The sequence below is a fragment of the Drosophila sechellia genome, chromosome 3R (assembly GCF_004382195.2).
Source record: "Drosophila sechellia strain sech25 chromosome 3R, ASM438219v1, whole genome shotgun sequence".
Lineage (NCBI taxonomy): Eukaryota > Metazoa > Arthropoda > Insecta > Diptera > Drosophilidae > Drosophila > Drosophila sechellia.
The window spans coordinates 3,604,788-3,621,527 of NC_045952.1; the positions used below are offsets into that span (position 1 = coordinate 3,604,788).

General features: G+C 40.1%; 1 protein-coding gene across 7 annotated transcripts; it reads right to left on the reverse strand.

Moving 5' to 3' along the window:
- Positions 1 to 236: 236 nt before the first annotated feature.
- Positions 237 to 15,744, reverse strand: LOC6613860 (transforming acidic coiled-coil-containing protein 3). Of its 7 annotated transcripts, XM_032720304.1 has the most exons (11): positions 12,384 to 12,761; positions 11,002 to 11,203; positions 8,382 to 10,709; positions 3,912 to 4,219; positions 3,753 to 3,817; positions 3,620 to 3,691; positions 3,462 to 3,566; positions 2,258 to 2,419; positions 2,035 to 2,184; positions 1,796 to 1,977; positions 237 to 1,483 (listed from the first exon to the last, which is right to left on the reverse strand). In XM_032720304.1, the coding sequence occupies exons 1-11, from the start codon at positions 12,759 to 12,761 to the stop codon at positions 1,476 to 1,478; spliced, it is 3,960 nt and encodes a 1,319-aa protein (XP_032576195.1). In that variant the 3' UTR covers positions 237 to 1,475. The 7 variants fall into 7 exon arrangements, with proteins under 7 accessions (XP_032576195.1, XP_032576194.1, XP_032576197.1 ...); XM_032720303.1 differs by having other exon boundaries at positions 237 to 1,977; XM_032720306.1 differs by lacking the exons at positions 237 to 1,483; positions 12,384 to 12,761 and adding an exon at positions 15,515 to 15,744 and having other exon boundaries at positions 1,782 to 1,977.
- Between the last annotated feature and the right edge of the window lie 996 nt (positions 15,745 to 16,740).

Below are 16,740 nucleotides of genomic sequence, written 5' to 3' on the forward strand. Positions count from 1 at the left end.
AGCAGTAATATTGATACTGACTTGGAAGTTAATGTGAGTTTGGCACTGCAAGAGGGTGGTGTCTCTAGAATCATAAGAATGAGGAAACACGACAGACACTCATCGACATACATATGCACCTTTAATATTTGTGCATATGTACGTGTGAATGTATAAAACAGCAAACATTTATAAGCCCTAAAAAGAGAGAAACTATATAAATTTTATATTTGTAAGTTGAATGGAAGATTGCCGGGTGAACTTTGTCAATGAAATAGTTTATTTACTGAATGAATGCATCTCAATCAATCACCTTTACGTACACATACGTCACGTCACATGCTCAGCACATCGTAGTTCATATGTGCTGGGATGTTGTAATACTATTTGTGTTTTTACAGCGCATTGATATATAATCCATTCTTTTTCAAATGTCAAACTACAACAGTTATTCCGTTTTCTCGTCGAAAACTTTCCCTAAAAGCGCAAGTGCTTCTGGGTGTTTCATCTGAGGTTTCTACTTTAGAAAAATATATGTATGGTGTTATATATTATGAAGTAGCGTTTCTCAAATTACATGGACTGGGTACAAATTTGTATACAATTCTAGTTTGTTTTCCTTCGCTTTCCACGTCGTGATAAACAAGTTTATGTTATTCTTAGATTACAATCATTTTCTTACTTGGAAGTACAATTTATAAAGACTTCTGTATGAGTTTACTGGGGTTGTGTTCTTACTATATGAAAAAAGCAAAGAATTTGTGTAGTTGGCTACCAGCTCCCATATTTAAATAGAAATTTTGCCATTTCCGAATATGTACCAACATTGTTAAATTTTTTAAAAGTAGTGTAGTTTACAGACTTTCTTAGAATGTAAACTTTAGAAGCAATGATTTTGTCGAATAATCTAAAGGAGCACAACTCATGGATCACGTGGGGTCATAGCGCTTCGGTCTTATTTATTTGTTTGTAAACTTGTTGTTTTTGCTACGTAAGGCAACCTCTCACTATAATGCGCAAACTAATAATTACAAGTTGAACAAAGCAAACGAATGTGTTGTATTATGAATAAATTAATTTTTTTCGTGTATTTAAAAGGATCCCTTTTTCTGTTTTTTACGCTTCCTTGTTTTAGTACTAGTATGTGTTACAGAGATATTTTTAGTACAACTATTACAAATTTTCAATTAAATAAACTAAGTGTAAACTTAAACATTTTATAAAAGCGCGCCTCAAGCTAACGCTGTTCCTTACAATTTGCAATTGACCGCTGGTTTAGCTTCCGCTGCACACTATCATTTTGCTTCTCTCGCAGATTGCTAAACCACAGTTTTCGGCACAGATCGCCGCCAAGTAATATCATAGAACATAAATCAGGATACAGATTCGATACGATAGAGAATTAGTAACATATGTCGGGCAACCAGACCCGTAAAACGAGCGGGACTCAAACTCAATTGATCTGCCTGTGATTTGTGTGAGTGTTTTCGGGTCAACTAAAAATCTAGAAAAAGTATAATATGTGTCGGAACGTTAGGTGTAAATCTTGAAATTCAACACAAGCGGATTTGGCAAATGATACAATTGTGCATATGCATTTTCTTAATCAGTAAAGAGCACGCAACCGAGCGGTTATTACACCATTACAGAAATGGAGATGACGACGATGGTGGCGCAGTTACAGATCTACGGACATGCTGCTTGCTAGAAAGGCTCCATATGCCAAATGAGTGTTGTGATGAGGGTGTGTGCGATTTTACAGCAACATATAAATTACATTCCGGACAATCCGCGAGTTGAGTTTAACTACTACCACCTTGTCCCTTGCCATAGATGAGCTCCTCGCAGATCTTGAGCAGATCAGCGTTTTCGCGTGATTTCTGTTGCAGCTGCTCAGTCATCGAGACCCGCGAGATCTCCTCCTTCTTAAGTAAAGCTTTAAGTTTTTTCGTCTCGTCGGCATGCTCCCTCGCGTAGGTGTCAAGCTTTTTGTTGGCACTAGGACAGGGAAAATAGTTGTCAGTTAGACACTTTAATTAGAAATCAATCGCTCACATTTCCAGCTGCTGCATGGCATGGTTCTTCATCTTGTCGTAGCGCTGTTCCTGCAACCGCAGATTGTCCATCATCTGCTTTCGCTCTGCCAGAAGCGATTCCTCGTTGCTTTTGAGCTGCGAGGTCATCTCTTTGCTTTTCTCGTATTTCCTACAACACAATACCACAGCAGTAAGTTGGATGTCAAAACCAGTTTTAGTTACTATGTTCAGATATATCTTACACATGCAGATCGGAAAATGTCGTCTCCAACGACGTTAAGTGATGGTAATTTGCGTCCCGGTCTGCCTGGACTTCCTGCAACTGCCGTTCGTGAAGCTGTGCCTGCTGCTCCTTCTCACTGATAAGCTCTGCAATTGCTTTCTCATACGCCTCGATGACACCGCTGGAAAGAAGAAATGGGTTTTAAAATATTAATAAAGCTCTGTATGTGGCGTTTCTGAACACCTGCTATTTGTACGCAAAAATTAGGAAAGAAAGAAAGAAATAATTAACACCAACCCAGTCTAAAATTCTCTGACGGTAAAAAAATTAAAAATTGCTCAAAACTGTTCATTAAACATCTCAAAATTACAATTATCGTAATGGATCGCGTAATCTTTTAAACAAATGCCCTTAATGCTTTTCTTAAGTGACAAAATATTTAACAACACCGAAAATGTCGGATTATTATTCCCGTTACTCGTAGAGGGTACTAGAGGCGTTTCCGACTATATGAAGTACATACATATATTCTTAATCAGGATCTATAGCCGAGTCAATCTAATCTAATCTGAACGTCGAGGTCTCAGGAACTATAAAAGCTAGAAGGTTCAGGGAAGGTTCCGTCAGGAACTATAAAAGCTAGAAGGTTCAGATTCAGCATAGAGATTCTAGAGACAAGACGCAGCGCAATTAAATTTCTATCGATTTGATTTCTATCGAAAGCCGCCGATCCGGTCACGGCCACACTTTTGAACAACATTTTTTTTATATTATTCCCCAATATCTGTGGATATCCCAGAAATTTCGCGTTCGCATTCGTACTATCCAAGTAACGGGTATCTGATAGTCGGGGAACTCGACTATTTAAAAAGGCATACAAGGAAGGCGTGTGCCTTAACTATGGCATTTTCGTTTAAAAAATCACAAAATTATAGCATCTGTTGTTATTACACCTGTTTAAATAGTAACCAGATATAAGATCTTTGCTATATTTGCAAATAAAATCAACTTAAGTTTTAAATTAAATTAAATTAAGTAAAAAATTAAAGCTTTCCTTTCTACTTGTTATATAGCCTACAAGCTATACCTCTAAGAGTTATAATACAGAGTTTGTTTCCTTGCTAATAAAACCGGTTACATCAGCGATCAACTAGTGGTGCTGATCCAGGTTACAGAAACTAAATACTACCCTGGCGGTAAAAACTAAAAGCAGTGAGGCTTACTTTAGTTTTGCATTTGTTTTGTCCTTTTCTGTAATACGCTTGATCAGAGCCTCCTCGCGCAACTCTCCCTCTTTGAGCTTCTTTTCAATGTCTTCGGACCGCGTTCTAGAATGAAACACACTATTAGTTGGCACTAATTGGAAATGAGGCCTACTTACACTTCATTTTTGATTTTCTTCTCCAGCTCATCCATATCGTTGTAGTTGTGCGTCTTATCCTCCGTATTAGTGCTAAATGTAAAGATCCCATTAGTACCATGGCACAGACAATACTGATTCACTTTTTACTTACTTGGAATTATCGAAGGTTTTGTTGCAATCGTTATCAATGACGTCTACACTCATTTTAACATGCTTCTGTAAAAAAAAATCGTAATTATTAGTCGTAATAATTGCATTTAATAATAAAGCTGCATTAATTTTGTGCCTGAAGAATTCACTGATAGCTTACTTTTGTTCTATCCACAGGTGGCTTAAAATCCCATTTCTTGGCTGTATCTTTGGCACTCGATATTAATCCAAAAGACTGGTTCCCGTCACTTGTTTCGTGCTCCTCCAATGTTGGGCTAAGAAGCCGGTTCTGGTGCTGGTTCGATCCCAGAATATTCTGCAGCGCCTTCTCCTGCTGATTCGGATGATTAACGGGAACAGGGGCTCCAAGGAGGGGATCAAACTTCAACAGCAGCGAACTGCGGTCGATAGGCGCACTATTGCTGCCTTTCGTGTACAAATAATCAAAATCTGATGAATTCAGTATCACTGTGATTGGTGTTCGTTTTTTGTTGGTGTTCATGGTAATGTTTAGGTGAGTGCATGCGCGTGCATTTGGTGTTTGGGTTTGATGAGAAAAGGAGAAAAAATAGAAAACATTTAGTAGTTAGTCACCTAATCATCGCCGGCTGTTTTTTTTAAATTTATTATATTTAAATCAATGTCAACGTCAGGCGGCTTTTTGCTATATTCGGAAATCTACCATTATTAATCAAAGATTATGCCACATAAAAATATACAAAAAAAAGGGAGGTGGAGAAACGCCCTCTAAAACCGAGAAACTAAGCTAAATGATACAAAGGATTGGATATAACTTGATTTTATCATTCTCGGCCGTTAAGGCATCATCAAATTCACAACTTAAACTGAAATCGGTTCTATTTCTTCAATAGAATTGTTCTACAGTCATTAATAGAGATTATTTGCCTCAACTCATATGCTAGGCTTAACTCAATAGCATCTTTTATCAATGATATATACTACTGTGAGCTTTTTTATATTAAAGAATCAAGTATAATCATGATTCAGGCGATAGGTTAATGTTGACTTTTTAAGAAAATCAATGCATGAACCATTCATGAGGCTGTTCACTGCTTATCCATACACTTGTACAAAAAAATTATACACTTCGACCTCTGCAGCCTTTAATAAAATTGTCTTTCGAAAACACGAAAGGGAGAACGAGGCGAAACCAAAATAAGATATGGTATGACTCAAGTATCCGCCACCATTCAACCCCCTGAACACCAAACCCAGATTCTAAGGGGCACGAAATTGAGGTGTGTCTGTTTTGCATGGAAGCGGCATATCTACCTTAACAGTAGCCTCGAAGAAATTTTAATTTTCTAAGAAAGGTCCTTTATCGAAAAGTAAATCCCAACGTCCTGAAGTTAAGCCTTAAGCTTTCTTAGAGCAAGCAAACCAATCAACCTAACATGAAAATGAACTGATTTTATTTTAAGTCACATCACAATCACAAATGAGACCCCTTTTCTCAGTGCATTTGGAAATGGAATGGGGGAACACATAAACAAATGCGAAGCACAGCGGTTTTAAGGCTTTAAATATAGAGAGAACCCCGGGCAGACCCAGATATAATGTTCAGGTCACCATATAGGCCGAATTGTGGATCGGGTTTTGTACATTTCTCAGTTTTGAAAACACCGGACCAAAACAAAACAAAGGCAACCGACGACTTGTGAGTCATTTTATGCAATCGACAATGGTTTCCGAAAGTGGGTTGAGTGAAGGAGAGCAGAAGCGGAAGCGCAGAGAGCGAAGAGAGAAAGAGCGGTTCCTCACTGCGCTGCATTTTAATTGCCTGTCTCTGACAAGGTTTACACTTTTAAGATTCTACACAGTTTTCACATAATAATGTTAACGGTGACCACACAGCACCCGAAAAACACCCACACGTACATTTATGTACAACCTTACACGAATACGCTTAGCAAATCGCACAATGAAGTTTCACGCTCTCACTCTCACATACTATTTTTTTCTTAGCGATTTGGAGACCTGTCTTTTGGCTTTATTTATGCCTATTTGTTGTTTTTATGCAGCCCAGCTGCTGATTACATTTTCGATTTCTAGTCATTCTTGCGGACAATTATCAAAATAGAACCTTGCGAGCCATGGTAAACAAACATAATTTTAGTTTTGCCCTTTTTAAAGATTAATTTTCGATTTAACAGCCTGGCAAGGACAAGATTTAACAGCAGTACGGTACCGATGGTTAAAGCGACGTCAGATGTTGGAAACTAACTGAAATGGAATTTCTTATTGCTTACATTTCTCTCCGCGAGTCCAATAAGAAAACCAGCGCACGCACGCGAGCGAACGAACGAGTCTGAATTCTGACTGGAGTGTGGGACAGTGGAACGTATTCAGCAGTCAGCAAGTGCGCAAAGAGAATAGGTGCGAGGGAGAGAGTGCTAGCGCTGTGTACACGTTGTCTGTTTGGAGTTGTGCTCATCCCCTCTACCCGGCACCATACATCGAACTGCCACCCACTGACTGTCTCTCTCGCTCTACTGCAACGTTTTGGGGCGGGAGCTGTCGTGCCCGCAGAGTTCTAAGCTGAATTCCTATGCGCTTGAGTGTTCGTCTGTGAGCAGTTTGAGATAGCAGATAACAGTAAGACGTCGATAATAAAAACTATTTCACGTGCTAACAGACATAATAGACTGGAATATTTGATTTCCTACTAATTGTTGCTTTTTAAATATAAAATTTTAAATTTTTATCCAACTTCACATTAAACAATTGAGAACGCCTTTATTTACATGTCGATAGAAATTGACAAAATGTGGGCATGAAAGTTTCAAGCGCACTATAATCCCAATACTAAATTACGGCAGAAAGGCCACGTAGTGACAAGGAGCATCAGGAGAGAATGCGGATAAGAATAGTGTCAGAGTACTAAAATTAAAAACAGTTAAGCTGATTACTAACAGTCTCTAAACACTTCCTATTATTTTCGCAAATATCCCAAAAAATATGCAGATATAGCAGTCATTGAAGCAAAATCCTCGAAATGTTTCTTTTAATTTTGCATTTGAATTCATAATTGTCTTTCAAATACATAGTATATTTAGCGAGTTAACACCGTACTGTGCTGCAGTTGCTGTGAATGACGAGAGCGAGAAAGAAAGTCTCTCGCCTAAGCTGTTGCTCATGTGTGGGGTTGTTTTAGCTTAGGAGATGGTTTTCCTAGTCAGCGATACCGATAAATATTTTAGGCGCCGTTGTTTTACCCATTTGAAATTGTAAACTGATCCAAAAACATTTTACTTAGAAAAATGAGGGAATCAGCTCTCGTGATTGACCAAAAATATCAACGCGCACAGACGCATACATATGTATGTTTGGACTTTTGAGCTGATTAAAGACGATAATAAACTGGCAGTGGTTCTTCAATTAGAGAAAGTGACGTCACATATAAAGAAGTTCTTCTTCGTACATTCCGCTCTTGCAGATATGGGCGTCAGGAGAGACATAGATAGCCGCAGAAATAAGAGAGATGTCAAGAGAAAATAGAAAGTACCAATGGCGGTGAGCGGCGAAATAGAAGAGAGAGCACACTGGTTTTTTTTTCATGAGAGAGCACCGTAAAATGCATGTGCAGCAACAACAAACACAAAATAAAACAGGAAATGGGAAAAAAAAGCAACAAATCAGTTTCTGAACTCCACCAAAAGCCATAAAAAACAAAAAAAAAAGTTAACCCCTTTTGTTTGTTCCTTTCGCTCTTGCATTAACACCGAAACCCCAAGGTTTTTTTCTTTCACAAATCGAAGTTCAGGTTCATTGCCTTACATGTGTGGCTCCTTGTTTTATTTTTATACCCCCTATTCGTAGAAAAAAGGGTATACTAAACTAGAAGTAGAAAGAAGCAATTCCGTTTAAAAGCTAGAAAGTTAAGATTAGGCGTGCATATTCCAGGGACGCCGACGCAGCGTTAAAAACTCGATAACAGTATAGACGATCAGATACCCCTTATTCAGCAAGCTGAAGAGCAAGGGATACAGTTTAAAATTCGTTTCACAAATAACAAAAAACAAATCAAATCAAAGCATTTTCAAAATTTTGGAACTGATTTTGCCGTTTTAGGGCGTTGGAAAATGTGTTTAGCATTTTTATAGAAACTAACGGGAAAAATCTGAAATGAAAAGAGGAGTCTTATTGCCTCGACTATCAAGTACCCTTCAATGAGAGTGCGGAGGAGAAATTTCGATATTCTTTTGGCAAATCGATAAATTGGGAAGACAAAAAATCGGTTATCCCGATATCCAAATATATCCAAATAATAACATATTATATAAAAAAAAACAACGATACTATGCAAATGAAAGTAGACTTTTGGTAATGTTTCGTTCGAATAGCAATACAACTAAGTTATTTAAACAAAAAAAGTTGTATTACCCACAAGGGTATAAACGTGTACATTTAATAACTGCCGGAAGAATCAACAACAGAATACCGCTTTGGTAAGAAAAGGGTGTTGGTATTTATATTGACATTGACAACCAAATATATATGAACAAAAACTGCACGGCTTTAAAAGATTAAATAATGTTAAAAAACTTTTGACTGCAATTAAATGTAATGGAACATTTCCTACAAACGATGCTAGCGGTCATTGACTTACGGTTTTGGTTGTTGGCGCCATCATGGAATTCGGCATCGAAGATCGCTTCCTGCTCGCCAGCTGTACCACTTCTCTTTCTGATCATAGCAGAAGCGCCTTTGACTCCGGTTTCTTCATCAGCATTGACCCTAAACTTTGCTTGATTGTTCGAGCCGCTGCTGGTTTTAAACATGTCATCCGAAACTGGAGAAATGGCACCAAAGTGCTCCAAGAAAACATCGTCCTTCTCATCGCTGGCGCTCAGCGTGGCTTGCTCTTTAGCAGAGAGAGCCTGCTCCTCCAACACAACGGTGCCATTTCCCAATGGTGACACTGGAGAATTCGCCTCATGGATAGGGGGTCTTTTTAAATGTTGATGGGTAGGAATAGGTGGTGAATTTGAAATTGGTGCTTGGCGTTCCTTCCAAGTTTGCTGAGGCGAATTCATCACGGCTACTTCATCTGCCCTCATGGAGATATCTACATCCATGACTTCATCAGCCCCGGTATCTTCGGTGGCCTCCACCGCTGGAGAGGCATTCTGCTGCATGCAGAAGGTGCGGCGAGTGTTCTCCTTTTCCATACAGAAAGTCCGACGCGATTTGGCCTCCTCCTCTTCCTTCGTGGCCTGAACCACCGAGAAAGTGCGGCGCTGTTTATCATCGACCGATCCCAGACTTACGGCGAAGTTGGATGAAGGCTCAATATTCTCTGTACCCTTCTGAGATTTGTCCTCCGTAATGCTTCCGCTGTCAAAGGTCATATTTGACGGAGTGGGAGAAATTTCGCTCATGGGCAAGGTTTCGTTGAGGTGCTGCTTCTCAGGACTGGGTTGTGTTAACTGAAACACTATTGGTGATTTCGCTATGACTCCGGCACCGAAATCGCTTTGCTTGCGATCTGAAGAACGTTCTACAACAGCCTCTTCCAAATAGGGCATGTCCTTTTGCTCGGGCTGAGCACGGGGTGAGCGTGGAAAGTGGGACTGTTTTTCAGCAGGTTCTTTGATGGGGAAACTGGGCGAAGTGGGTTCTGGAAGGCTTGCAGTGGTTGTATTTCCTTTCAGATCCAAGGAAAGTGGCGTTGGGGAGACTGCCACCACGGGTACGCGGCCGTGTGATAGCTGCTTAAATACCACCTTTTCCGCCGTGGGGTCATCATCGGGCAAGGGCAGCTCCCTCAGAGCCAGGAACTCTAGTTCCTCCGCTGTTTTTGGGCGATGTGTAGGTATGGGCGGAGAACGGGGCAGTTCCATCATTTTTGCTTGAAGTGTGGGTATCGGCGGTGAGAGTGGTGCTGATGGGACAGATTCCACAGGCAGCTCTATTTCAGTCATCTTCAATGGACTCTCTTTGCCTGCAGTTTTTTGATCCATTTTATTATTTTGAAAATCCGTATCATTTTCAACGCAGGGTTTTGAAAAAGATTTGCTTGAAACGGGAGAAAGAGTATGCATTTGCTCCTGCCGACATGAGTTAAGCACTGGGGCATCATCCACTCTCATGGATTCATCCACGTCCATGTGATCAAGCTCCTCCACATTTCTGTCTTCAGTTGCCTCCATAGCTGGGGATGCACTTTGCTCAAGGCTGATGGCAGTGCATGTTCTCTCCATTGATTCTAATTGCTTCTCTTGATAAGGGCATTCTAGATTATTTGCTAGTTTTGTGGACAGTTCTGAAGAAGCCTCTTTGAGATTTAAGGCTATTTTAGGTTCCTCAGGATTTTGTGCCTCCTCCATCTGCGCACTACTGACCGGATGGTGGTCCTCTTTCTGAAATACATCTTCTGTATCCGTTTGCTTTTCCTCATGATGCTTAGCTAAGTCTTTCGTAGAGTCCAAGGCAGATAAGGTGAGCTCCGGCTCAAGAAGTTGTGTACCAGACTCCTCAGACAATACTGATTCTACGAATGGTGGCTCCTTTGCATTACTATTGCGTTTAGAGTGTTTGGCTAACTGGTCTAGTTCAACCCTATTTTGTTCCTGATTTGGAAGGTGCACAGAATTATTCTCTGGTTTTGGCTGGGTTACGCTGAGAATATGCGTTTGCATAAGATGATGGTCTTCCGCATCCAAGGAGTCCTTTAACATTTCCATGGTTTCGTTTAGGTCATCATCCACATCCATGTCTTCATAGCTGACGTTGTTGTGCTGGCTAACCGCTAAAGGATCGTTGAATGCAGCATCCAGTGTAGAAGCTGAGGTCATGGACAGCTGCTGCTCCAAAACATCATTAAGGGCACTTGAATAGGCCTCTAACTCCGATCGATCTCCGGTATAGCGCTCGCTATGAAGCGATAAACACTCGACAAAAACATCCGAATCCGAATGGTTGGTTTTCAGTTGAGCTAAGGGCGGAATGAAGGCGATGTATTAATTAATTAGTTATAGTAAAAATATCGGATACTTATATACATATAAGAAAATTATTTATATAATTAATACAAAGAGATTTGTATTCTTAAACTTGGAAATGATTTCTTTTCCCCAGCTGGGACCTTTCCTTTGCATAAATGATGGTATTGAAATAGAAGAAAATACTTCCCTCTTCGGGCGCGTTTCGTATTAAATTCTTTTGTGCATCAATATAAATTCTCCACCTTACGAGATTTCTGTGTTACACAAACTAGATTTACTCACTGTCCATATCGGTACTTAAAGGAGCCAGTTCCGGTATTTGCGTCTCATCGAACTCGGGAAGACCTCCAAACTTTGGAACGAGGTCGTCGTCTAGCTTACGGCCACCGGGTACCGCCGTCTGATGGCCCAGAGCTGCCGCCATTGCCTTCTGTTGATCCATGCTCGTCGGCTTGGGACTGGGCTTCACCGCCAGCGGACTCAGCTGCCAACAAGAGATGCAAAGTTGTAAGAACATAGTTATCAAGATGTACATCGCTTTCATGATTCGAATAGTTTTAAATAAAATAATTTTGGCGAGAAAACATAGGCATAATCCAAAAAATTGGCAGATGAAAAACGTAAACAACCGATGTTGGGAATGGGGTTTTAAATATGATCACGAGTAGCAGCTGGTTGGTCATTTAATTAGGAATTTTTGACAAATTGCCTAAATGAAAAAAGGCAAGAGCCGCACCACAGGTTGGCATAAATAAATCGCATTTGGGATGACTTTTCCCGCATTTAACCTTTGCCAAGAAATTAAACAAAGGCATAGGACCCCCATTCTTAGTTATTATCATATACAAAAGAATAAATTATTATGAAATTATTATCTCCATTTGAAAGACTTCAATCTCATCCATTACAAAGCGAATATCCTAAATATCGAATGGCAAGCCAGATGCCTTCTATTCTCGCTTTAAAAAAAAACATACATTTCAAATGTTTGTCGCAGTCGGTCAGTCAACAAAAGCAAATGTCATTAATTAAAAAGCCAGCCAAGACGTACAAATCGGGTATATGTGGCATATGTATGGGAGGGTGGCAACGAAACGGATTGAGGAGCAAAAGGTGGGGAGATGGACGTGGAACTGGGTCGGCGTCAGCTTTTGTGCAGTGCGAAATAAACATGCCGCGGATTCAATGCGGCCGTCCGCCATGTTTTATGTCTATTTAGGTTTGGGAGCATCGTTCTACACGCGGAATTTAATTAGAGCGCATTACAGTATAATGGGTGCTGCAAGGTTAAAGTCAGAAGAATAAGGCGGGTGGAGGCCGTCTTATGAGCGGGACACTAAAAATTAGGATGGTGTCAACAAATAAGTAGGACAGCAGACCAATTTCTCCGTTTTTAATTTTAATTTTTCGACAATGGGCTCAAATTTGAGGGGTCATGGGAAACAGATTCTAGCGGAATATTAGCCCAAGCTAATGGCTAGATACAACGCGATTTAAAATAATATTTTCTGCAACGCAATAAGTTGACGAACCAACCGCATAAATACTAAATATGCAATAGGCAAAACACAATGGGATACTAGAAAAATATTACAATGAGTACATTCATGCACTTTCCCTAATACTAGAATACAGAATAGACAGTTCTAATCTTTGAGACATACCTCGCCACTCATGGCTTGCAAGTGTTCCAATTCGTTAGCACTAACTTGGTTCAGATTGAAGTTTATTTCGCTTAGAAATTTCTGTATTTCTTCTCTACTATCAGTGCTGTCCTCGGGGGCTGGGAGTGGTTTCGAGATGGATTCCATAAATAGATCACAGTGCTTTCCCTCCAGTCGCTGCAGCTCCTCAGAGGCGGACTCCAGTAACGTGTCCAGGTGCGCGGATACACGTGTAACTCCTCCCTTATCCCTCGGTGTAGAACATTCATCAGCGGGACTAGCAGCTTCTAGGGCTTCCATTGTCGTTGGCTGGTTGGTGCTGATGCCAGTGGTGGCGATGCTTTTGGGTCTTTTGATGATATTCGCGAGGAAATCCATGCCGCTCTACGCGCGATTAACTCCTGAGACGCGATGCGGTTCACTTGGTTCCGAAAACCAATGGATCTATAGAGTTCCTTGGTTTGGTCTTTAGTGTTTTTATTATTTTTTTTGCCTTTTTCGGGGCTTCCGTTGTGACACAGATTTGGGCTCGCCTACTCGGTAAAATCTTTACTGTGATTTTCCGCTTCCATTTTATTGGGTAATACCGCCGGGTTTCTCACGGCCCGTTGTCGCGTGCGGTTCTCACTGGCTCCCGATCATGTCTGCCTTTAAAATCAATTTAAAAATATTTTCGTTTTCAATTTGCTCTGCTCTGTTCAGCGTCACACATGCACGAATACGTTGAGCACGGCGAGAGTGCGGGGGATCGACGACCGAGTGAGAGAACGAATAGTTTGAATGGCATCCACATAACGATCCGGATGTTTTCGTATGTCTATATGTTTGGATCGTTTTGGCCCACATGGCGTTCTCCCCTTATCAGCACGGTCCTCTCTTCCTTTTATAATACTGCCTTATGTTTTTCAGATGTCAGACGGCGGCTACGGACACCTTTGTATATTCCAAATTATGGATTTCATTCCAAACTAAAACATGTATTAGGCACATCCCTAGTCTTGATATAGTTCCGATAAGCTATACTCTGAATTTTGAAGCAATAATATTTCTAATGAAAATTTAATCAAAACAAGAGAGAACTCTAGTCGTTTTTCTCGACTACCCATTACTCAGCTATTGTAGCTACGAGATATATACCTTTCAAAGATTTTATTAGCATATCAATAATAGAAGTCTTCGTGGCCAGATAGACTTGGCTGGTGATTCTGAACATGAGGCTGGTGATTCTATTTCGAGTAAATATATTGGGTTTTAAGAAGCTAGAGGGCAACACACACTTGATCCATTCAAACACACTTCTCTTAGATATATGAAATAAATTTTGGAAACGGGCGAGGTCGTGGACAATATTTATAAAATGTTAATGCCAAAAGAGCGGGCGCAAGTTGACAACCTTTTTGACTGAACTGCAGTGAAAAACTGAAAAACTAGACAGACCTCAGACGAAATTCAGACTGAAAGGCAGCAGTGGAAATGCAAGACACCGCAAATAAGGCGAAGCACTTAAAGAAGGGGATAAATAAATGGGATACGAGAATAGGGCGACCGCCAACTGCTAATAAAGTCTTCGCAAGTCAACTGGAGGAACTCGGTGCAAATTCAACGCTTTGAAGACAGCATTAATTTGCACATTTTCCATACGATTTTTGAGAATAGTCTTATTTGCAAAATGATTTCGGTTAATGATAGACCAGTCGAGGCAGTGCTCCAAAATAATAAATCTGTTGGTTTGGCTCATCACATTGTTTCAAGTGTAGAGGCCTGGTGGGTGCCAGATGACATGCAATCCCACAGCCATTGTTGCGCATCATGGCGCACTATCTGCACGTCGAGACGATTCGAACCGAAGAAGTGCTCCACATTGCCCAACGGCTGACTTTGCATGTTTGGCGAGAAAATGTAAGCAATGAAACGGAATCCCACACGATGGGGCATGACGAGGTGGCAATAGTTAGATGTTGGCTCTAGCGTTATCCAAGCAGGGCGCGACAGGTGACAAGATATCACACGGTGCCCGGCTCACGGAGAATTTAAAAACAATGTAGTTTGTTGAAGCATATAAGCCTTGAGTGGAATCCAAAAAGTGGCCACAAATGAGTACACTGATTTCAGAAAACACAATAAATACAAGAGTGTGGGCCCTAGGAACCTCACTGATATTATATTGATTGAATAAATCTGCAAGTTTGGTAAGAACAAGGGACTTCGTTAAGTGTATTTCAATACCTGCTGGCGAGAGTTCAGTTTACAATCCAGTTGTTGTTTATATTATCCGGAGCTTTATAGAAGTGGAATTTGAACCTTAAACTGAAATTCGAAAATAAAAGGAAACAAATATTGAGGAAGAGCCAACTATAAACTGATCTAAAAATAGGCAAATGTGGAAAAGGGTGGAAACCATCTGTAGATCCTCTCTAATGAGCATCTTCGGTGGCAAAAGGGGAGATGGAGTTGAATGACATTTAGTCGAACTCAAATCCTTAGATGTGCGTTTTTTGCACTGTAAACTGCATTAGGCACTGCCATTTTGCAGCCGTTAGCCGTCAACAGATTTATTGGCATAATAGCGATCCACACTGGCATTTTTGATTGGAAAGTGCACCATCTGGAGAGTGCAAATTTCAAGAGGCAAATATATAGGAGGAAGAATAAGTAACTTTTGATTTTCCCTTGGCATACCCGATTCCCTCGTCCGTCGTCCGCCTGTATGGTAATTTTCCCGGACGAGGCCCTCGATTTCCGTGCCTTGCCCGGCTTATTGCCCATTCTCTCGATGGCTATGGCAGATCGGGGAATCTGGTCACCTGGGATGGACAATGTCCGGCGGACACCGATCAACTGGAGAGCTCTCGTCCGCGACAGCTGCCTCAGAGCTAATAGGAACAGCCAATAATGGCAATTCATATGTACATACATATGTATTTACGATGAACAATTGCGAATAAAGAAAAAAGCAGAACAGCCTGCGACGCAGCATACATACATATATGTACAAAGTACATAACCGAGCACACACATATGTATTTGTAGATGCGTGGGTTGTATTATGCCTCTGCCGAAAGTGGCTGCATTGGTACATCGCACATGGTCAGTAGGACGGAGCACGCCCCGAAGTCCAGCTATTGACTTACCTTAATGCCGCCATCGTTTTTGTTGATCTCCCGCAGAATGCCGCGACCGCCAAATTCCATTCCCAGGCCATTTTCTGCGCCGTCGAATTCCATGGCATATGTGTATCCCGGCAGGCAGCGCTCTTCTACAGGCCGATGACACAGTTCAGCTACACGGTTTGGGATAAAACTCTTATTTATCGCAATATGAAATGGGTGACGCGAATTTCCAACGTTGCTTTGGCGAAAATGCCGCTACAATTTGAAGAAGCATAAGTGACAGTGTGGCCGAACTGCCAGCGGGGAAAAATACAACTGGGCAAATGTCTAATAGCATGTAATTAATTACAATATTTAATTGCAATTACCAACATTTCGATCACGAGAAAACAATCTTATCATATACTAACAGTGCTCACATTATTTTTTATGGGTATCTATGCATGATTAAAAAAAATCCAAGAAAATAGTGTTTCCTACATACTTATGTAGACAGTATTATAATACTGCTCAAAAAGTACAAGTCAAAAATTAAAACAATGTATAATACAGGTAGATCGCATATACATAAAAGTTCTCAAGTATTTTATTGTGACAAAAAATATTTTATTACTTAGTTAATACGCCCTTTTAAACATACATTTGACACACTGCAGTAAAATAATGATATTGGGCATGTTGGGCATGATGCCGAATGCTTAATTTTTTCATATAGTAAAATGTAAGTGGTTTGATATTATTTTTATAAAGAATAGCTTATAATAACAATAACTTAAGAATAATTTTTTGAAAAGTGACCTTATAAAAGAAAGATTTATATGTATCGGATTGTACATATTTTCGGAGTCTGCCGTATTATTAGCACAGCAAGTCCAAATATTTAATATTAATATTAAATAATTAATATCGACGGCAAAAGTAAAAATCAAAGCCACTTCATTCTCTTAAATCAGTAAACGAGAGCACTTTTACTCGACGATTAATCGATTATTATAGCTGGCAACACCGTCACGCTTTTTTGTTACCTTCTAAGAATTGCAACGCAACTGCGTTGATTTTATTTATTTTCTTATTGCTTTTGTAAATTTTTACCGATTTAACAACAAAAGCAACGCCTCTTCTAACGCCCAAAATTGTACCAATTTACTTCTTTTTGTTTTAATATATTTTTTTTTCAATTTCTAGCGATATGCCAAAAAATGTTGAAATTTATTTTTCGCACTCCCATTAGCTATGTAATAGATATC